Genomic DNA, 22,928 nt, shown 5'->3' with positions numbered 1-22,928 from the left:
ATATTCGCAGCATTCGCTCCAACCGAGAGGACTTGAAGTTGCTGCTTCGCTTGCACCGTCCGCTCGTCGTAGCCCTCCAGGAAACGAAGCTACGCCCATGCGATCAAATTGCCTTGGCACACTACACTTCTGTGCGTTTTGACCTACCCCCTGTGGTAGGTATCCCAGCTCATGGAGGGGTTATGTTGCTGGTTCGGGATGATATTTACTACGATCCCATCACGTTGCACACCGGCCTGCAGGCAGTTGCCATCCGCATTACTCTCCCCACTTTTACATTTTCCATTTGTACCGTTTACACTCCATCGTCGTCTGCCGTTACCAGGGCAGACATGATGCAACTTATTGCTCAGCTACCTGCACCATTTTTGTTAACTGGAGACTTCAATGCCCACCATCCCCTTTGGGTCTCTCCAGCATCCTGCCCGAGGGGCTCCCTGTTAGCAGACCTTTTCAACCAGCTCAGTCTCGTCTGCCTCAATACTGGCGCCCCTACTTTTCTTTCGGACACATCTCACACCTACTCCCATTTAGATCTCTCTATATGTACTCCCCAACTTACACGCCGGTTCGAGTGGTATACACTTTCTGATACATATTCGAGCGACCACTTACCGTGTGTTATCCATCTCCTGCAGCATACCCCCTCTCCGTGCTCATCTCGTTGGAACATCTCCAAAGCAAACTGGGGGCTCTTCTCTTCCAGGGCGACCTTTCAGGATCAAACATTCACAAGCTGCGATAGTCAGGTCGCACACCTCACGGAAGTCATTCTCACTGCTGCTGAATATTCCATCCCTCACCCTACTTCTTCTCCACGTCGCGTACCGGTCCCCTGGTGGACCGCAGCATATAGAGATGCTTTTCGTGCTCGTCGACGTGCTTTACGCACCTTTCACTGCCACCCTACAGTGGCGAATTGCATCAATTATAAACGACTACGTGCACAGTGTCGTCGTATTATTAAAGAAAGCAAGAAAGCCAGCTGGGCTGCTTTCACAAGCACCTTCAACAGTTTTACTCCTTCTTCTGTTGTCTGGGGTAGCCTGCGCCGGCTATCTGGCACTACGGTGCACTCACCAGTTTCTGGCTTGACGGTCGCGAATGACGTCCTTGTGGCCCCTGAGGCTGTCTCCAATGCCTTCGGCCGCTTTTTCGCAGAGGTTTCGAGCTCCGCTCATTACCACCCTGCCTTCCTCCCCCGCAAACAGGCAGAGGAGGCTCGGCCACCTAACTTCCGCTCCTCGAATCGTGAAAGTTATAATGCCCCATTCAACATGCGGGAACTCGAAAATGCACTTGCCCGGTCACGGTCCTCCGCTCCAGAGCCTGATTCTATTCATATTCAGATGCTGAAGAACCTTTCTCCTGCGGGTAAAGGTTTTCTTCTTCGTACTTACAATCGCATCTGGATTGAGGGACATTTTCCCGCATGCTGGCGCGAGTCTATTGTTGTCCCGATTCCTAAGCCGGGGAAGGACAAGCACTTGCCTTCCAGTTATCGACCCATCTCGCTTACCAGCTGTGTCTGTAAAGTGATGGAGCGAATGGTTAACTCTAGATTGGTTTGGCTGCTCGAGTCTCGACGCCTCCTTACCAATGTACAATGTGGATTTCGTAGGCGCCGGTCTGCTGTTGACCATCTGGTTACCTTGTCGACCTTCATTATGAATAACTTCTTGCGGAAGCGCCCGACCGCGGCTGTGTTCTTTGATTTGGAGAAGGCTTACGACACCTGTTGGAGGGCGGGCATTCTCCGCACCATGCATACATGGGGCCTTCGCAGTCGCCTCCCTCTTTTTATTCGTTCCTTTTTAATGGATCGACAGTTCAGGGTACGTGTGGGTTCTGTCCTGTTAGACACCTTTCGCCAGGAGAATGGGGTGCCACAGGGCCCAGTTTTGAGCGTCGCTCTCTTCGCCATAGCGATCAATCCAATAATGGATTGCCTCCCAGCTGATGTATCAGGCTCCCTTTTCGTGGACGATTTTACCATCTATTGCAGCGCGCAGCGTACGTGTTTCCTGGAGCGCTGTCTTCAGCGTTCTCTTGACCGTCTTTACTCGTGGAGTGTCGCCAATGGCTTCCGTTTTTCTGCCGAGAAGACGGTCTGTATTAACTTCTGGTGCTACAAAGAATTTCTCCCACCGTCTTTACGACTCGGTCCCGTTGCTCTCCCATTCGTGGAGACAACAAAATTTTTAGGTCTTACATTTGACAGGAAACTTAGTTGGTCTCCACATGCGTCTTATTTGGCTGCCCGTTGTACCCGTTCTCTCAATGTCCTCCGTGTTCTCAGTGGTATGTCGTGGGGAGCGGATCGAACCGTCCTACTTCGCCTATATCGGTCGATCGTCCGCTCCAAGCTGGATTATGGGAGCTTCGTATACTCCTCTGCACGGCCATCCATCTTACGCCGCCTCAACTCCATACAACATCGGGGTTTACGACTTGCGATCGGAGCGTTTTATACTAGTCCCGTCGAGAGTCTTCGTGCTGACACTGGTGAGTTGCCACTCACCTACCGGCGCGGTATACTGCTTTGTCGGTATGCCTGTCGGCTACTGGCAATGCCCGACCACCCATCTTATCGTTCCTTTTTTGATGACTCTCTCGACAGTCAATACGGGTTGTATGTCTCCGCCCTGCTACCCCCTGGAGTTCGCTTTCGTCGCCTCCTTCAACACCTTCATTTTTCACTCCCTGCCACCTTTCGAGTGGGCGAGAGCCACACGCCACCTTGGCTCCAGGCTCAGGTTCGCGTCCACCTTGACCTCTGCTCGCTCCCGAAGGAGGTTACCCCCGATTCAGTCTACCACTCCCGTTTTGTCGAACTTCGTTCGAAGTTCATTAATATGACCTTCATTTATACAGATGGCTCTAAGACCAATGACGGGGTCGGGTGTTCTTTTATTGTCGGGGCACAAAGTTTCCAATATCGGCTCCATGGCCATTGTTCGGTCTTCACAGCTGAGCTCTTTGCCCTCTACCAGGCTGTCCTTTACATCTGCCGCCACCGACATTCTGCATATGTCATCTGCTCCGATTCCCTGAGCGCTATCCAGAGCCTCGGTGATCCGTACCCGGTTCACCCTTTCGTGCACCGGATCCAACGCTCTCTTCAGCAGCTGGTGGACGTCGGTTCTCCGGTTAGCTTTATGTGGGTTCCTGGCCATGTCGGTATCCCTGGGAACGAAGCTGCAGATGCCGCGGCCAAGGCTGCGGTCCTCCAGCCTCGGACAGCTTCTTGTTGTGTCCCTTCGTCAGATTGTAGCAGGGTAATTTGTCGGCGCATTGTCTCGCTGTGGCATGCCGATTGGGCTGCACTTCCAGACAACAAGCTTCGGGCCTTGAAAGCTCTACCTGTGGCTTGGACGTCCTCCTCACGCCCTTCTCGGCGGGAGGAGGTAGTTTTGGCCCGGTTGCGAATTGGCCACTGCCGGTTCAGCCATCGCCATCTGCTGACGGCTGCGCCGGCGCCTTTCTGCCGATGTGGGCAATTGCTGACGGTCCGCCACATTTTAACGTCGTGTCCGAATTTTAACACCCTGCGTCTCGATATTGGCCTGCCATGTACTGTAGAAGCCATTTTAGCGGTTGACCCACGAGCAGCTGCTCGCGTTCTTCATTTTATCAATTTGACAACCCTCTCAAAGGACATTTGATTATGCTGTGTTCTTTTTCAATCCTATGCCTGTCAGTATGTCTTTCATCGTGTTTTCCGTTTCGTTGCTGTTTTAAACTTGTGACTCGCGGTGCATTCCTAAAGTAGTCTGGGCGCTAATGAAGTACTCTCTCCAGGATGCTACAGGCCTGGGCGATAAATATGAAGACATGAGCCGTACATGCATCACGGTCTCCCTCTCGACCTAAATAATAGTGTCCAGAGGAAAGGCAAGCCAATACATCTGGTATCACTTTGGTTGCAGTAGCTGCCAGGAGGGGACGTAGTACGCCTTCCAACAATTTTACATTACTTAACATTTAAAAAAAAGTTGTCAGTCTTTTCACCATTTTGAAATCTTACCAGAATTTGACTGTATATTTGAGCAACCTTTTAGATAGTTCTTAATCCACCCACAATTCTTAAAAATTCAAACTCTCGTGTGTAAAATAGCTTCAGAACTCTGATGACTCTAAAAATCATTTACGGTTGAAAATTACTTTAGGTGTATTACTTTCAGATTATTCACTGGTTGAATATAGTCTCGATTATTTATGCTTAGTTTTAAGAAGTAGTTTTTCGTGCATATCAAAGTTTAAAACGTCATATTTCCTGAAAACTGTTGTACAGTGATCAATTTTGCATGTACATTCAGTGGTATACATGAATACGGTCTACAAAATGCTATGATAAGATTTTAGTAGTAAAGAAGTAATAAATTAAAACGTCATAACTGATGCTGAAGTTTTACCCCACAAACAACAAAAATTTAGTAAAAAATAAACTTTTTTCCTTTCATTATTGTGTGGTGGGTGTGAACAAGGAAAGGTTTTGAAATGGTTTGTAACTACATTAGAATTTGTGGAAAGTCACTACGTTCTCTCATTCTCAAACTCTTTGTATATAGTCTGGGTAATACAGCTATCATGAGTCACATTGCCTCAAGACATATACACAGTTTCTAACTTAAATTCTTGTACTAGTGTGTTAGATTTAATGTAAGATAATACCTCTTAATGAGTAAATTATGGCAGCATATCAAATTTTTAAATTCTACTAGTAATTATATGAAATACTGGAAACTAAATTTTTGTTGCCGCTGGAAACTGTTACATAGGCAACCAGCAACTGGGAATGTGGTAACAGTTTTAGCCATTTAGTAATATAGATTATAACTGTCATCTGCAAAAATTCTTGAGATTCCTATTAATAATGTCTACCAGGTGATATATATTGTGAACAACAAGGGTCCTGTGGGCACACCTGAAGTCATATTACTGTTGTTGATTACTCTCCATCCAGTATAACCTGTAATATTGTCCCTACTTACAAAACATCAATCAATCAAATCACAGATTCTAATGTAACTGGATGGCTAAAAGAAGTATATACTCACTAAGCGATGGCAGGAGAACACACACAAAGGTAGAGAAATTTGCAAACTTTTGGAGCTAGTGGTTTCTTCTTGTGGCAGAAGGGTTGAAAGAGGAGGAAGAGGGGTGAAGGAAAAGGACTGGTGAGGTTTAGGAAATCAGAGTGTTCGTAAAAATTTGCCCAGATGCCAGGTCAGGAGAGACTTACTGAAAGGGATGAAAAGGAAGAGGGAGTCTAACCCACCTGCAAATTCCATTTTGAATCCCTTGGATCCTGAAGCTTTTTTTGTAATTCTCAGCACCATCAATACTAACACCTAGGTCGCGCACCTAGCAGTGGTGTGAGAAGTAAACCAGGGCAGCACTTCCTTATGTTCCGCAAGAAACATGAATAGAGTTAACCATTTTTTCTTTCGTTTTGCTACCCTCAGTTTAGTCTTGTATTGGTATCATTGATAGCCTTCACATTGACCAGAATTCTTTTAAGTTTTGTGAGAAGTTGCCCATTAGCCTGTGTTGCTTTATATGTATCCTTGCTACAGTCACTGAGTTCCACCATGAACTGTACTATTATATACATATCTGTCCAGCATATGGTCAGCTGGTCTCTTAAGCTTGAGCTTTTAGTTAATCTACATGCATCTGCTCAGGGTAAGTGTCTTGAGTTCCTCTTCAAGATATAACGCTACTGCCTCTCTTATATACAGAAAATGTAAATCTTGGTATTTGTTTTAGTTGACCTTTGTACGTCAGTAATCATTGTTGTTATAACTGCCTCATGGTCAATGATACCAGTTTCACTGTGGATGTCCTCACAGAAATCAAATCTATTTGTGGTAATTAGTCAAATATATTTCCATTATGAGTGGGTTTTGAGCTATTTGTTTTCAGTTTTCAGAGGAAGCATTTAGAATTATTTTGCTAGATGCCTTGTCTTGTCCACCACTTACAAAACTGTAGCTATCCCAATCGACTGTTCGTTGACTCAGGTCATCTCCAGTAATGACAATATGATTGGGAACATGTGTAGGACTGTTAGCGAAATGGGGGTTTCTGTAAAGTTCGTGTTCACCTTTGATACTGCGTCTTTCCCAATCTCTCAATCCCTTTAATTTCTAGCTTGGTGGATTAGAGTTTCTTGTCTGCTGCAACAAATACCCCTCTTCCATTTCCTGTTAGCCCATCCTTTTGATATGCACTTAGTTACCTCAAAAATTTCACTGTTGTCGATTTCGGATATTGATCTGTTTTTTGCACCTGGTATTATATGAGCTCCACTGGCTTTTAGGAGCCCTTTAAACTCTGGAATTTTATTGCAAATGCTTCAGCAATTGATCATAAGTACTAGAACTGATTCATCTGTGGGGGGCCATTTCTTTCAATGTTACTCTAATTCTTCAGTATCTCATACAGCTATCATTAACTGAAATGGATGGAGTGTCACGTAAGTTAAACATCCATTGTGTGTATTGCACACTGTCAGCTACCTGGGTAGCAGCCTCTGATATGTAGTGCACACCTGACCATTTAAGAGAACGTAACGATTTTCAACTTAACGGCACAAGTCCAGGCTGTCATAGCGTAGTTTGTCACAGAACCTTCAGAATCTCTGGTTCAGCTCAGCTCAGAACCACAGTGACCAATCAGTTTTGGAGACAGTGCTGCTCATTTCAAACTTCGTTGAGATTCTGTTAGTGAGGGTGGCTTTCTGAACACACTCTGCCAGTTCATGGAATGATCGAAGTGTGAATAATGGACACCAGATGACATGCGTCTTTCATTCTGTTGGAGGGGGAGGGGGGGGGGGGAGGAGGGAGGAGGTTGGGTATTGCACTGAGTTCCACCTGGCTCCTGCCTGCACTGTACAAGGACCCTAGATCTACCACTGACATGCCATTCACAGTAAAGTGGATAAGTGGTGATAGATTCCATACCTCTGGCAGAGAAGACGGTTACATATGGTACGTACAGTACCTTTGGTATTTCTGATATCTGACTCCCATACAGCCTTTGAAGCAGTTTCCAGTTGCTTGGCAGCACCAACAGTAATTTCCTGCTACGTATGGACAGCAACTAACTCATCCTTCTTTGCCCTAAGAAAAGCACTCACAGTGGGAGTGTATTCTGACTGGTGCAGTGTTTATCTGAACACTAATCTACTAACTTAAACTTGCCTCACAAATAATATTTTAATTTCAGGATCTGTAATGTTACAAGAATTGAAAGTTTCCTTTTAGATCTAAAGCTGCAATACCCAAGAACTTGTTTGTATAAATAATGAAAGAGCTGGGATAAAATTATTGATTTTTTGAAAGTAATTTTGTGTCTCAAACTGTTGTTGATTCATGTAACAGTGTCAAAAACAGTGCTAATGTACTACAGATGTTGACAATATATATTCTACTGTTGAATGAGGAAACTAAATGGAACAAAATTTGACAGTAATAATATGCCCAAAACATAGTATTACAACAAAGCAGTTGAATTCATAAGAGTGAAGTTTATATTGCAATGGTAAAATTTCAAACTCTTGACTGTGAAGAAACAAGTTGGCAAGTGGAAGAAAAAGTGAAAATTTAGAACTAATAAGACACGTACACTGCAGTAACGGAATGTTTTTGTGAAAAAACTTCACCTCCAAATTTTATAGAATGCAGAATTGTTGGTCACAATTTATTACAAAATATGTTAAGCATGCCTCATAACTTCTACTATTTTTACATTCCTGATGATTATTTGGGCTTTGAACATTGATTAACACAACACTGTCAAGTTTACTTTTCATACCCTTCACTTTTATTGTTACTAACGCACGATCAGCCTGCAGGTAGTAACATAAGGTACCACAACACTTGACAGCGGCCTAACAAGAATTAACAAGTGACAATAACAAATAAACAAGCGGTTGAATACTACACTTCCGACTGTAATAATCATTGTAACTCAACTCGGCTACCGAAGTGACATTCTGACATTTTAGCTTACACAGTAACTACTGGATGCAGGCTGATTGAGGTAGTAGCTTTGCTCTTTAAATGCTAGGTGATGAGTCTATGGCTTGTCATAAAGGAACAAAAGGAAAAACATAATAAGCATGGGCACAGTTTTCATTAATAATTAGGTGGATAGTCTTTAATTGGTACAAATAGTAGTTCTATTTTGTGGAACAGAAGTTTGAATGTACACTGGGATTTTCACAGCTTGCCAAGAAATCTCTGATAATTCAAGTATTCTAATTGAAATATTTAGTAAACTAACATGTTATTATCAAAAACTGTATGTTTTTGGAATTGTAAGAATTACGGCTATATGACTATATCATTGAATTTTTGAAGTGATTTAAGATTTAAACACTCTGGCGAGAGGGTTCCAGATGGCGAACACTAAAAACTTTAATTTAAACTGAAGGTCAGTGTTGGCTGTAATATTGATGGTTTATTGATAGCAAAATAGATTTTCAATCACATAGTGATCATCTTCATTGCTGGAAGTTAAAAATTTCACATAGCGATCAGTGAATAAAAACAAAAAACTACAAATACACCAGAGTATAAACCAACTGTTGGTTTATACTCAGGTGTATTTGTGGTTTTTTGTTTTTATTCACTGATCGCTATGTGAAATTTTTAACTTCCAGCAATGAAGATGATCACTATGTGATTGAAAACAAAAAACTACAAATACACCAGAGTATAAACCAACTGTTGGTTTATACTCAGGTGTATTTGTGGTTTTTTGTTTTTATTCACCAACTGTTGGTTTATACTCGGGTGTATTTGTGGTTTTTTGTTTTTATTCACTGATTGCTATGGGAAATTCTTAACTTCCAGCACTGAAGATGATCACTATGTAATTTGAAAATAGATTTTGCTATCAATAAACCATCAATATTACGGCTAATGCTGACCTTCAGTTTAATTTATTTCAATTATGGGTTGCTTTACATTGTCCATATTGAGTGGATCATAAATTCACACTGATTCAAATTCTACGAAATTTTTCAGTAGCGATGTTATCCATTATTAATTTGTGTCAGATTCTGAGTCTTGCCTGAGCAGTCTGTGGGGTGTTGGTAGCTTCATGCCATACTTTCTGTGACATAAGGGTGTCATAATACAATATCAAACAAATATTTGCACTAAAACAGAATATAGCATTAATGTAAATGGTGCGGCATCATATTCATAATAATAATTACAGACACCGTTGCTCATTTACAGATGATGAGGGTAGAGGAAATTTCCTAACTCTAATACTTGTGGGGAAAATCCAGAATTCAGTTTAGCAAAAATCCTGTAACTTTGCCCTAGGAACAGATAATTTTGAATAAAGATACTGTAGGAATCTCACAGTCGTCAGAAAAGATTCTTTAGAAAGATGGGAGAGAGTCCTTATTTATAAGGTATGTTAATCCTATAACTATTCATTAGTGAGGTCAAATTCTGAAGTACATGTAGATACACTCAATATTAAATTTTGAACATTTCTTTAAAGAAAATGATTCTTCTTCAAGAACTATCAACAGTGTTGTCATCAGTAGTCTGTAAGCTATACTCTGAATGAAAAGTTTAGAAAAATACAACTAGAATAAGAAATGGGAAATTTCATATATTTTAGTGCATTTACTAATGACCCGAAAATGAAGCATCTATTTTTGTAAATTGTTATATGTATATATCTAAAAACAAAGATGATGTGACTTACCGAATGAAAGTGCTGGCTGGTCGATAGACACACAAACAAACACATACACACGAAATTCAAGCTTTCGCAACAAACGGTTGCTTCATCAGGAAAGATGGAAGGAGAGGGAAAGACGAAAGGATGTGGGTTTTAAGGGAGGGGGTAAGGAGTCATTCCAATCCCGGGAGCGGAAAGACTTACCTTAGGGGGAAAAAAGGACAGGTATACACTCGCGCGCGCGCACACACACACACACACATACCCATCCGCACATACACAGACACAAGCAGACATTTGTAAAGGCAAAGAGTTTGGGCAGAGATGTCAGTCAAGGCGGAAGTACAGAGGCAAAGATGTTGTTGAAAGACAGGTGAAGTATGAGCGGCGGTAAATTGAAATTAGCGGAGATTGAGGCCTGGCGGATAACGAGAAGAGAGGATATACTGAAGGGCAAGTTCCCATCTCCGGTGTTCTGACAGGTTGGTGTTAGTGGGAAGTATCCAGATAACCCGGACGGTGTAACACTGTGCCAAGATGTGCTGGCCGTGCACCAAGGCATGTTTAGCCACAGGGTGATCCTCATTACCAACAAACACTGTCTGCCTGTGTCCATTCATGCGAATGGACAGTTTGTTGCTGGTCATTCCCACATAGAAAGCTTCACAGAGTAGGCAGGTCAGTTGGTAAATCACGTGGGAGCTTCCACACGTGGCTCTGCCTTTGATCGTGTACACCTTCTGGGTTACAGGACTGGAGTAGGTGGTGGTGGGAGGGTGCATGGGACAGGTTTTACACCGGGGGCGGTTACAAGGGTAGGAGCCAGAGGGTAGGGAAGGTGGTTTGGGGATTTCATAGGGATGAACTAAGAGGTTACGAAGGTTAGGTGGACGGTGGAAAGACACTCTTGGTGGAGTGGGGAGGATTTAATGAAGGATGGATCTCATTTCAGGGCAGGATTTGAGGAAGTCGTATCCCTGCTGGAGAGCCACATTCAGAGTCTGATTCAGTCCCGGAAATTATCCTGTCACAAGTGGGGCACTTTTGTGGTTCTTCTGTGGGAGGTTCTGGGTTTGAGGAGATGAGGAAGTGGCTCTGGTTATTTGCTTCTGTACCAGGCCGGGAGGGTAGTTGCGGGATGCGAAAGCTGTTTTCAGGTTGTTGGTGTAATGGTTCAGGGATTCCGGACTGGAGCAGATTCGTTTGCGACGAAGACCTAGGCTGTAGGGAAGGGACCGTTTGATGTGGAATGGGTGGCAGCTGTCATAATGGAGGTACTGTTGCTTGTTGGTGGGTTTGATGTGGACGGACGTGTGAAGCTGACCATTGGACAGGTGGAGGTCAACGTCAAGGAAAGTGGCATGGGATTTGGAGTAGGACCAGGTGAATCTGATGGAACCAAAGGAGTTGAGGTTGGAGAGGAAATTCTGGAGTTCTTCTTCACTGTGAGTCCAGATCATGAAGATGTCATCAATAAATCTGTACCAAACTTTGGGTTGGCAGGCCTGGGTAACCAAGAAGGCTTCCTCTAAGTGACCCATGAATAGGTTGGCGTATGAGGGGGCCATCCTGGTACCAATGGCTGTTCCCTTTAATTGTTGGTATGTCTGGCCTTCAAAAGTGAAGAAGTTGTGGGTCAGGATGAAGCTGGCTAAGGTAATGAGGATAGAGGTTTTAGGTAGCGTGGCAGGTGATTGGTGTGAAAGGAAGTGCTCCATCGCAGTGAGGCCCTGGACGTGCGGGATATTTGTGTATAAGGAAGTGGCATCAATGGTTACAAGGATGGTTTCCGGGGGTAACAGACTGGGTAGGAATTCCAGGCGTTTGAGAAAGTAGTTGGTGTCTTTGATGAAGGATGGAAGACTGCATGTAATGGGTTGAAGGTGTTGATCTACGTAGGCAGAGATACGTTCTGTGGGGGCTTGGTAGCCAGCTACAATGGGACGGCCGGGATGATTGGGTTTGTGAATTTTAGGAAGAAGGTAGAAGGTAGGGGTGCGGGGTGTTGGTGGGGTCAGGAGGTTGATGGAGTCAGATGAAAGGTTTTGTAGGGGGCCTAAGGTTCTGAGGATTCCTTGAAGCTCCACCTGGACATCAGGAATGGGATTACCTTGGCAAACTTTGTAAGTAGTGTCGTCTGAAAGCTGACGCAGTCCCTCAGCCACATACTCCCGACGATCAAGTACCACGGTCGTGGAACCCTTGTCTGCCGGAAGAATGACGATAGATCGGTCAGGCTTCAGATCACGGATAGCCTGGGCTTCAGCAGTGGTGATGTTGGGAGTAGGATTAAGGTTTTTCAAGAAAGATTGAGAGGCAAGGCTGGAAGTGAGAAATTCCTGGAAAGTTTGGAGAGGGTGATTTTGAGGAAGAGGAGGTGCGTCCCACTGTGACGGAGGACGGAACTGTTCCAGGCAGGGTTCAGTTTGGTTAGTGTCTTGGGGAGTTGGACCATTAGGAGTAGGATTAGGATCATTTTTCTTCGTGGCAAAGTGATATTTCCAGCAGAGAGTACGGGTGTAGGACAGTAAATCTTTGACAAGTGCTGTTTGGTTGAATCTGGGAGTGGGGCTGAAGGTGAGGCCTTTGGATAGGACAGAGGTTTCAGATTGGGAGAGAGGTTTGGAGGAAAGGTTAACTACTGAATTGGGGTGTTGTGGTTCCAGATTGTGTTGACTAGAATTTTGAGGTGTTGGGGGGAGTGGAGCTGGAAGTGGGAGATTGAGTAGATGGGAGAGACTGGGTCTGTGTGCAATGAGAGGAGGTTGAGGTTTGCTGGAAAGGTTGTGAAGGGTGAGTGAGTTGCCTTTCCGGAGGTGGGAAACCAGGAGATTGGATAGTTTTTTGAGGTGGAGGGTGGCATGCTGTTCTAATTTACGGTTGGCCTGTAGGAGGATGCTCTGAACAGCCGGTGTGGATGTGGGAGAGGAAAGATTGAGGACTTTTATTAAGGATCGGAGTTGACGGGTGTATTCATTGGCAGCACTATGGATAAAACTGAAACGTGCTGATAGTGGAAGTAAAAGTGAAAATAACTCTATATGCTCCTTACAGGAAGTATCTCAGCAGGGTCGCAGTAGTGTGGACACTACAGTGTAAAATGGCTCTGAGCTCTATGGGACTCAACTGCTGTGGTCATCAGTCCCCTAGAACTTAGAACTACGTAAACCTAACTAACCTAAGGACATCACACACATCCATGCCCAAGGCAGGATTCGAACCTGCGACCATAGCAGTCGCACGGTTCCGGACTGCGCGCCTAGAACCGCGAGACCACCGCAGCCGGCGACACTACAGTGTAGCAGCTGGCTGTGAACATAAACAGATGGGAGATTAGAGTGCCCTATAGACGAGGAACAGTGTGTGGTACAAGCCCAATGTCCCTCAGCCAGCCTTTTCAGATTTTTTAAATTGCCATTCACCACTTGCAGTGGAATATGCTTTTGCAGTGATAGGAAGTTACTTTCACTATCAAAGTATTAAAAGGAAAGTTGCTACTCACCATGTAGTGGAGATGCTGAGTTGCAGATAGGCACAACATAAAGACTGTCAAAATAAAGTTCGGCAATTAAGGCCTTAGTCAGCAACACACACACACACACACACACACACACACACACACACACACACACGACTGCAGTCTCAGGCAATTGATAGCACACGCAACCTTATAATCCTACCTGCGGACAAAGGCTCTGGCAATGATGTTTTGAATCGCGCGGAGTTCCTGGCAAAAGGACTCCACCAACTTTCAGATACTTCCACCTACAAACCTTGCCACAGTGACCATATTCCAGAAATCCAGCAGGATCTCCAAACACCACTCAAATTCTTAGGCCCATCCCAGAACCTCTCCCCGAGGTCCATCTCTCTACTTACCCTTACCACTTCCCGCTGTCCTACCTTCTATATGCTTCCTAAAGTCCATAAACCTAACCATCCCGGGCTCTCCATTGTGGCCGATTACTGTGCCCCCACTGAGAGAATCTCTGCTCTCATAGACCAACAGATTCAATCTATTACCCGGGACGTGCCCTCCTATATAAGAAATACCAACCATTTCTCCACCGACTCTCCACAGTTCCTGCGGCTTTACCACACGGTACCGTGCCCATCACTATTGAAGCACCTCCCATTACACTAACATTCTTAACGTCCATGGCCTTATCGCTATTGGACACTACCTTTCCCAATGCCCGACGGATTCCAAACCAACAACCTCCTTTGCAGTCACTATTGTCAACTACATCCTCATCCACAATTACTTTTCCTTTGAAGGCATTACCTACAAACAAATCTGGGGCACAGCTATGGGCACCCACTTGGCACCATCCTTTGCCAACCTATTCATGGGCCGCCTAGAGGAATCCTTCCTAAAAACCCAGAATCCTAAACCTCTCACTTGGTTCAGATTAATTGATGATGTCTTTGCGATATGGTTAGATGATGAGGACACCCTATCCACACTCCTCCAGAACCTCAAAAACGTCTTCCCCATTTGCTTCACCTGGTCCTACTCAATCCAACAAGCTAGCTTCCTAGATGTTGACCTCCACCTTAAAGATGGTTACATCATTACCTACGTCTACATCAAACCTACTAACCACTAGCAATACCTCCATTTTGACAGCTGCCACCCTTTCCATACCAAGAAGTCCCTGCCGCACAGTCTAGCCACCCGTGGTCGTTGCATCTGCAGTGACGAGCAGTCCCTCTCATATACCGAGGGCCTCATTGAATCCTTCAGACAGTAATTATCCTCCCAACCTTGTACAAAAACAAATCTCCCGTGCCTAATCTTTCCAGTCTTTCACCACCTGCCAAAGTCCCACCATCCGGTCACAGAGGAGTGCTCCCCTCAAAACTCAGTACCACCCAGGACTGGAGCAACTGAATTACATTCTCCATCTGGGTTTCAACTACTTCTCGTCGTGCCCTGAAATGAGAAATGTCATGCCCACTATCCTTCCCACACCTCCCGCAGTGGTACTCTGCCGTCCACCAAACCTACACAATATACTCGTCCATCCTTACCCAATCCCAGCTCCGGACCCCCTACCTCATGGCTCATTCCCCTGTAATATACCTAGATGCAAGACCTGTCCCGTACAGCCTACCACCACTACCTTCTCCAGTCCAGTCCCAAACATCACCTATCTCATCAAAGGGAGGGCTACCTGTGAAACCAGTCATGTGATCTACAAGCTAAGCTGCAACCACTGTTCTGCATTCTATGTAGGCATGACAACCAACAAGCTGTCTGTCCCCATGAACGGCCACTGACAAACTGTGGCCAAGAAACAAGTGGACCACCCTGTTGCTGAACATGCTGCCAAACATGACATCCTTCATTTCAGTGACTGCTTCACAGCCTGTGCCAAATGGATCCTTCCCACCAACACCAGCTTTTCTTAACTGTGCAGGTTGAAACGTTCCCTGCAATATGTACTACGTTTTTGTAATCCTCCTGTCTTCAACCTTCATTAGTCTAGTCCTCACCCATCCAGCCCGTTCCATGCTCCCATTCCAGCACTACACAGCCATCATTCCACCATCACACCCAGTCTTTTTACTTCTCTTCTTTTCCGCTACTGCCGGCTGCGGTGGTCTAGCGGTTCTAGGCGCTCAGTCCGGAACCGCGCAACTGCTACGGTCGCAGGTTCGAATCCTGCCTAGGGCATGGATGTTTGTGATGTCCTTAGGTTAGTTAGGTTTAAGTAGTTCTAAGTTCTAGGGGACTGGTGACCACAGATGTTAAGTCCCATAGTGCTCAGAGCCATTTGAACCATTTTTTTCCGTTACTCCCCTCGCCCAACACAAGGCACATGAGATAGTTGTGGCCTGATCCCTACTGGTATCTTATGTAGCTATAGTTCAAAGCGTCTGTAACTAAAATAACCATGTCACAGTGTCTGCAATTTCAAACAATAACAATATGAGCTAGCAGACAGACATACATGTCCGACCGTTGAATCCTGTGTTACTATATACAGCATGTGTCTTTCAGAGACCTTTCAGCCACCTACTGTTTGATATGGAACCAGAGGATAACTTACGAGCATGCTAAGTCATTTCATTTGTGCGTATATGTGCTCGTGATTTTACAAATTAGTTCATTGGGCTTCGCCAGATGTTATGCAGTGCCAGTTAACGAAAACTGCTCGATTTTTTGTTTTTTTTATGCGAAGAAAATAAGGCTTTTTTTAAACTGTATCTGATAAAATAATTCATCTGGGTACAATTTGCTGTGAAATAGCATTGGTTACATGCATTTGCATTTTGAGGCAGAATCACATTTATCGCAAACGTGAAATTTTCAGGTGCATATGTATTACAAACAAAACGGAGAACACAAAAGAAGAAAATGACATTTAAATTAGAAGTGGTATTATAGCAAATGAGCTACTGCATAATAATAATAATAATAATAATAATAATAATAATAAATTTATCACTAAATACGCAATGAAGTTACGGAAGTCTTAAGAATTCACCCGAATGGTAGCAAAAGTTCTGTTGTGTTTCTGTGTCCGTCAACATCTCGATGCCCCCATTATCCAGTGAATTGTTACCATGTACTCCTTAAACTGCATACATTTCAGAAGGTTTAAAAAAGTCTTGTCAGCTGTCCACATTGTTTGCCAATGCTTGCTGATGACTTGCTAATTTCATAAATTACTTTTCTTGGGGGAATATGAACAATGGAAGTAAAATGGGTGACAACTCCAGCAGTTGAAATGTGGAGCTGCCAAATCTAGCCACTATCTGGTATTGCCCCGCTTGGAAATGTCGCAGATCCCGGGCTGATGCACAGAGCAGTCTGAGTGGTAGTGAGGAGGTAGGTAGTCTCCACATGACCCATGTTTATGTTTAGTGATTTTGCTGTTTCCTCTTTGTATATTGCTCTTATGTCAAACGAAAACAAAACAGATTTCTGTGGCCGGTAGCTGTCAAGTGAATTAAAATACTTTCACACAATTACAGAAGGCTAAAATATGTTATTCGTTTCAGACTTTATTTTATTTCCGCCCTTCTGATAGTCAAGCATTAATCGCCTTGCAAAACCATGAAGTTATTTTTGTCGGTTTGCTAAAGAAATTTGCTGCTGAGGCAGCCAATTTATTTCAAACGAAGTATTTCATTCCACAGTATTGGCTGGTTTCAACTGCTCACTACATTTCAAGTGCACGTTTTCATCTTCTAACACACATGACATCATGCCATAATAAAGAACCAAGCATGAGATCATACAGTACTGGTAGTCAAAGGAAATTTAGATCCGAATCTGGACATATGAATGTGCACTTTAATCCGAATTATGCATTCCAGTATGGTTCCACAAATTCTGATGCTCGTGGAGTATCCTCTAATGTCTTGTTTCTGTTATGCCATAATGTAAGATCTTTTAATGTTTTACATGTATGGACATTAGGGCTTCATACATAACCACGATGACACCTGTTATCTGGTGTTCTCTGGCAACTGCTTAAACGATCCTATTTCTAACATGTCGCGGAAGATATTGCAAATGGTTGTTTGATAAGCAAGATGAACTATGTTCGGGAATGTACAATGAATTTCTTAAATCTCAGAGCGTTTTACTCTCACTTAATAATCAACTCCTTGAGGACGACAATTTAGAAGAATTTTGAGCCTAGAAGATCAGATATTTATGTCGTTAAAAATTTTACTGGCACATTTGTTTGATGTATCTTAAAGTGTAACATGTGCAAAAAGGATCAGCATTATATGTGAAAGCTTAGCTTCTCTTGCATTTTATTTATCTTAAAGACCAATATTATATGTGAAAGCTTTTCTTTTCTTGTAGCAACACTAAGTATATTAATTTAAACATTAACTTTTCCTGTTCGTGTGTTCGCACTACTTAACAGTGATGTTGCTATTGGCTGACTACATCATGTGTCCTATGCTCTGAATATCCGCTGTCATCAGCTGGCGAAATCACGTGACATGAGCTACGACTGCATCGCAATCTCGATTTCAGTTCTTCGGAAAGTAACCTGCTGTGTTTGGTGGAATTTGAATTGATACTTTCGTAATATGAAAATATGCAGTGTAGTACACGTTGCTGCACATCAAAGATCTTACCAAAATGTATTTTTTCCCCCTGAGTTTCATTCTCTAAAGTGCTGGGAAATTCTACACCGCTGTATAAAACCACAACCATTCAAAGGATTGATAAGTTTTACAGTTCCGAGGAAAAGTATGTTGTCACTTAACACGGAAAAAGTGTATTTTTAAATGGGAAAAATCTGGGAATTTTTTGTCCTTGTCCGCGTATACACCCTGGTTATAGACACAATTCCTATCAGTTTATTTTAGAGAATGAGTGTTGATGGTGGGGGGACTAGCTCTAGATAGCACAGGTTGTGAAACAGCTGGTGAAGTCAAGCATTTTGTGCTCATTGGTATACTCTGCCCTTTTTTCAACCTTTTTGTTGCCCACAGTCTGATGACGGCTGTTCGTTTGATGTGGACAGTATGTTGGTTATGTCTACTTAAGACTGTGCAGAAGTAATAGCAGAGCTGATTTATGGTGCAATTGCTTTCACAGGTGGCTTTGCTTCTCATAGAATAGGATATGCATTTGGTAAGAATGAAGTAGGATGCCCCGGTTGGATGTAGAGGGCAAATGTCACTCTTGGGTTTCCACAATGAGAGTCTCTGCACTCCAGCTTGCTCCTGCTCCTCAGCTGTCTCAATTTTCATTAGCTGCAACTGTCATTTTTCCCCTTCTTGGAAGCATGCTAAGACCCTGATTAATTCCATATAAAATAAGTTTTTTTAATTTCAGTCCTAATTCACATAAATTCATGTTTAAAGTTTGTATTCTTTTTCAAAACTACTGGTGCATTACTTTATCCTTATTTCCCTTTGGTGCATCAATTGGTACTGCTGAACTTTACTGGTCTGTGCCATTTCCAAAATAAAAACACTGTAACTAAAATTTACATTAGTTTAATCTCTGCATCTAAATAAATATTTAACGAAAAAGTGTGTTTATGTTTGAATGTATTTAAGCGTTCGCCTCTCTGATGCCATATCTTGGATGAATTTTGTCACGATGATACTAGAGTTTGAATACTTATGCACGCCGTAGCGAAATAGTTACTAAACTCAGTTTTCTTGTGATGCATTATTCCATATTTATCAAAATCTGTGAAAACACTGTCCTTCGCTCATTTAAATATTCTGCAGAAGTTATAAATTCTCATGCGGGACTCTCAGTTCAGAAATACATCCCCAGACTGTGAAGGATGGTTAACAACATTACTGATAAGTTGTGCTCAAATGCCTTGTACACGTGTCTCTGAAGAGTTAACTTTTAGACAAAAACCTAATCCAGTTGTTAAGAAGTGTTACAAACTTTATTTTGTGAATAAAATCAGTGACCAGAATAAGATAGACTACCGACATACATGTGTTACACTACTGACAAACTGGGTAAAAGAAACGTGTCTCCCATTCTTTCCTATTTCCTTGATTTTGAAAGAACCAAGGGATCACATGACAGTCCATTGTTTCCTATTTCCATGGTTTGGAGAGAACCAGCAGTTCATACAACAGTGTGTTATTTTTGTCTCACAAATATAGGTGGAGTAACCTTGAAAAAAAAAAAGAAAAATTGTAAAATACCACAATGCCCCATCCGCTATAAGGCCTATTTGTCACAGTGACTCATAAGAATGTGATAGTGAGTGATTATGAACACAGTGACGAACACCCATAAGATAGAGAATGATATCTGAAAACTAACAAACCTTTTGAAACCCCTGCTGACGACTCAGACAAGACCACGATTTTAGGGGAAAATTGTAGTAGTAATGAATTACTGCTGGTACAAATGAATTAATATTATGAACTATACTAGAAAATAAAGAAGGAGAAAGATGGAGAGACTCATTTATATGGGAGATATTTCGGACTCAGATCAGAAATGGTATTGACAAGCTTTAGGCTATCAGTTAATGTTGAACACTTTCCAGAAAAAGAAGTTGGCGTGTGCGATATAAATTTGGAAAGATATGAGTGTTGAAAACGTAAGTTCGTGGCAAAGTTTTACCTAGATGGAAAAAGTTTTATTTTCATTTAGAATGCCCTTTGACCGTTCTACTTTGATTTAGAAACTCGTTAAACACAGTTAAAATGGGAATTATAATGAATTGACAGCCTCCGAAAAATAACTGGCCATTATATTATGTCAACTTAAATTTCTGTTCCATCACTTCATTGAAAACTGAATTGATCTTATGAAAACAATGTCAATAAAGTAAATGAAGTCTTCCGTGTTTATCATTGCTTTTCCCATTCAGACTGATAGTGCATGTGTTGGAAATTATTGAACACATCTGTTCCTACTCTTTCCTTAAATATTTGTTAGGTGTTACTACCAGCTAACAAATGTTAGATATTGTTTTGTGAACAAAGCTTTCACACTGCAGACAAGAAGACAGAATGAATACCTGTCATACAAGTATATACTGCTGAATACACGATTGTCTGTGGTATGGTGTGACACATCTGCACTATTTAAATTATAAATTATACTTAGCCTAGATTGGAAATAGATATGACTTTGCTTTCAGCTTTAAAAGTAACTATCACTTTAGAAACATGCAAACTTGACGAGTGGGCCAGTTAAATCTTTAACTTCATATTAACTATGACTAATAACTAGTCCATTGTCTGATATTAATGTGAGAATATAAGAAGTCAAATTACCAACTTAATTAACGAGTTTCCTCAAAATCGTTTGCAAAATAGTGTTTATGTGCGTGGGTCAAACAAACATGCGCATTGCAGTAGCATAGCAGTGTGGCAGCGCAGTAAGAAATGTGGTCTGCACCGATTAGGCGGCATTGTGGTAGAAAATGTCGCAGCACTGAGGCACTGTGCAGTGGACTAGCGTGTTTCCATAAGCATTTGTCTTAGAAACCATATGCCACAAAATTCAGGTGCAATTTTAAACATTATGGCAGTAGCAGTGTTTTTTCTACATTATCAGTTTTAATAATGTTTACATAATTGTAAACATTATTATTTCACAGGTATTTGATTATTTCTGACAGCTAAATACTCATCTTTGATGAAAACCTCCTGTGTCAGCTCACAGCATTACACAAAAATTGACAGTTAAATAGTTTGCAAGTTACACCAGTTGCTTTAATTCGTAAGTATATACACATGTATGTAATATTCATCATTTAAATAATCAAAAGAACAATAACTCGTAAACTAGGTGCTGGGGAGAGTGTCACTGCCAGCTGGCATGCAGCAGGTCATTTGTTCCCACAACTGAAAGTTATGTGGTCACCTCAAACAAAACAAGAAAGATACATTCCAAGTTTTTTGTTTTCATCATTTTGAGGATCTGGCCTCAGTGTTGGAGTTCGTACTGGTAGGGCCAGAGTCGTAACTATGTATTTGAAGAACGTACAAGGTTGTGAAATACCAGAAAAAATACCCAGTTTTCAGTTAAGTGTAAACAAAAGATGGCATTAAATATGAACATAGGAACATGGAAAATAGGAAGTGGAGATCATTACAGTTGGTTTTAAAAAGCATTGGTATTTAGTTCTGAGAAACAGTAGGAAAAGCAGAAAATAGATCAAAGCTCAAATCTTCTTTTCACTTGGCCACTGTACTTACTTCAAAGGAGTGACTGACTCGAGCTGCAATCGGGCATCGAAGTAATTTGATGGTGAAAGTTGTAAAATTGTGCTGCTCCAGGACTAGAACTCGGATATTCCATATAATGCAACTGGGTTGCCGTAACCGTCTTGGCCAGCTGGATATGCTTTCTGTCCAACCCAAATTCTCAACTTAACACGCACTAGTAGCATCCAGTGTCGTGTGTGTGTGTGTGTGTGTGTGTGTGTGTGTGTGTGTAGTCAGTCGTGTAACATTTCACAGCTTGGATTATTAACTAAATTGTGAGTAATATTTGTGCTAGCTCTTTTATGCATGTTAGCGAACTCTGTTCTCACTCTGTGCATTCTGAAAGAGATAACTCGTTGCTCTCTTTTAATAGATATTTGTGTGAATAATATTTGACTGAGCTTTTAAAATAAATGTAATACTGCAATATTATTCTCAGTTGTAACATACTTAAAAATATCGATTTTGTTTTGTGGCAAAGCCGTGGAACAGACACAGTTCTTGGAGAGACTGCTGATCCTCTGGAGCTCTTTGTTGTTGATGAATGTGAAAATACCCACATATCAACTGTGAAATGCAAAGCCAATGTCCATTTTACACCTGTTCCTTCAAATTGGAGGGAATTAGGTGATGTCCCTACAAACAAGGAAAATAACTTTGAAGATGATGGGAAGACTTTCTTCTATCAGAAAAGGTGAGATACTAGTCTTTGGTATTTAATGTGTTTTGTAATTTGAATATTTTAAACAAAGAGGAATTAACAAGCCAAGTACACATCACAAATAAGAACTGAGACAAGTCGGTAAACTGCAATTATTGTGCTCCCAATGGCAGTCAGAGGAATGAACAAAACTGAGGGGGACAAACCTACTTTACAAGTAACGTTATTTAATACTTCTTATAATGTTGGGCTGGGAATGGGAAAACACCCACTGTTGGGTACTATGATCCTCAAATTACCATTGAATGTTCAAAGAATGTTGAGTTGCTGTATAGTTTCATTTCATGTTAATTTTAGATAATTTATACAATCTTATTTGGAGTATAAACAGTTTCCAGTGTACAAAGTCTCACATTTGCATCTTGATGATTGCTGCTTTCTTGATATGGTGAAACATTTGAGGATGGCAGCAACTCAAAAAATTGGGAGTACTGGACAACGTTTAACTGTCTATAGTATCATAAGATAACTTCTCTCAGTGAGCTTCAGTGACACTGACAGCAGACAGTTTGTGTGTGGTGTACAGTAATCCCTGGAACACATGAACTTGCATACAGGAGGGTAACCATAGATTGTAATATGCACTTTTACTGTTAGTCATTGAACTGTGTGGAATTTTAACAACCAACAGCTGAACATTTCGGAAGGTAGGTGTATGTTACAGATGATTTATATTGAGAAGGTGTCCTTCCATATTGCCATGAATCAAAGGTGGTATGATATTTCAGCATCAGAATAATCTGACTGTAACAAGGTTATTGCACAGTGATTATTCAGTGTTCCCAAGATGGACACAGGGCCAATTATCCAG

General features: G+C 42.1%; 1 protein-coding gene across 2 annotated transcripts in view; it reads left to right on the top strand.

Moving 5' to 3' along the window:
• The window catches only part of LOC126262872 (DNA (cytosine-5)-methyltransferase 1-like), a 257,340-nt gene that overhangs the window by 155,225 nt on the left and 79,187 nt on the right, over positions 1–22,928 (top strand). For both annotated transcript variants that reach the window (XM_049959738.1, XM_049959737.1), the window contains exon 13: positions 21,878–22,090. In XM_049959738.1, coding sequence (XP_049815695.1) covers positions 21,878–22,090 — 213 coding nt within the window. The remainder of the gene's footprint in view (positions 1–21,877; positions 22,091–22,928) is intronic.

The sequence above is a fragment of the Schistocerca nitens genome, chromosome 6, assembly GCF_023898315.1.
Source record: "Schistocerca nitens isolate TAMUIC-IGC-003100 chromosome 6, iqSchNite1.1, whole genome shotgun sequence".
Classification (NCBI taxonomy): Eukaryota; Metazoa; Arthropoda; class Insecta; order Orthoptera; family Acrididae; genus Schistocerca; species Schistocerca nitens.
This window is presented reverse-complemented; position numbering and strand designations above follow the sequence as displayed.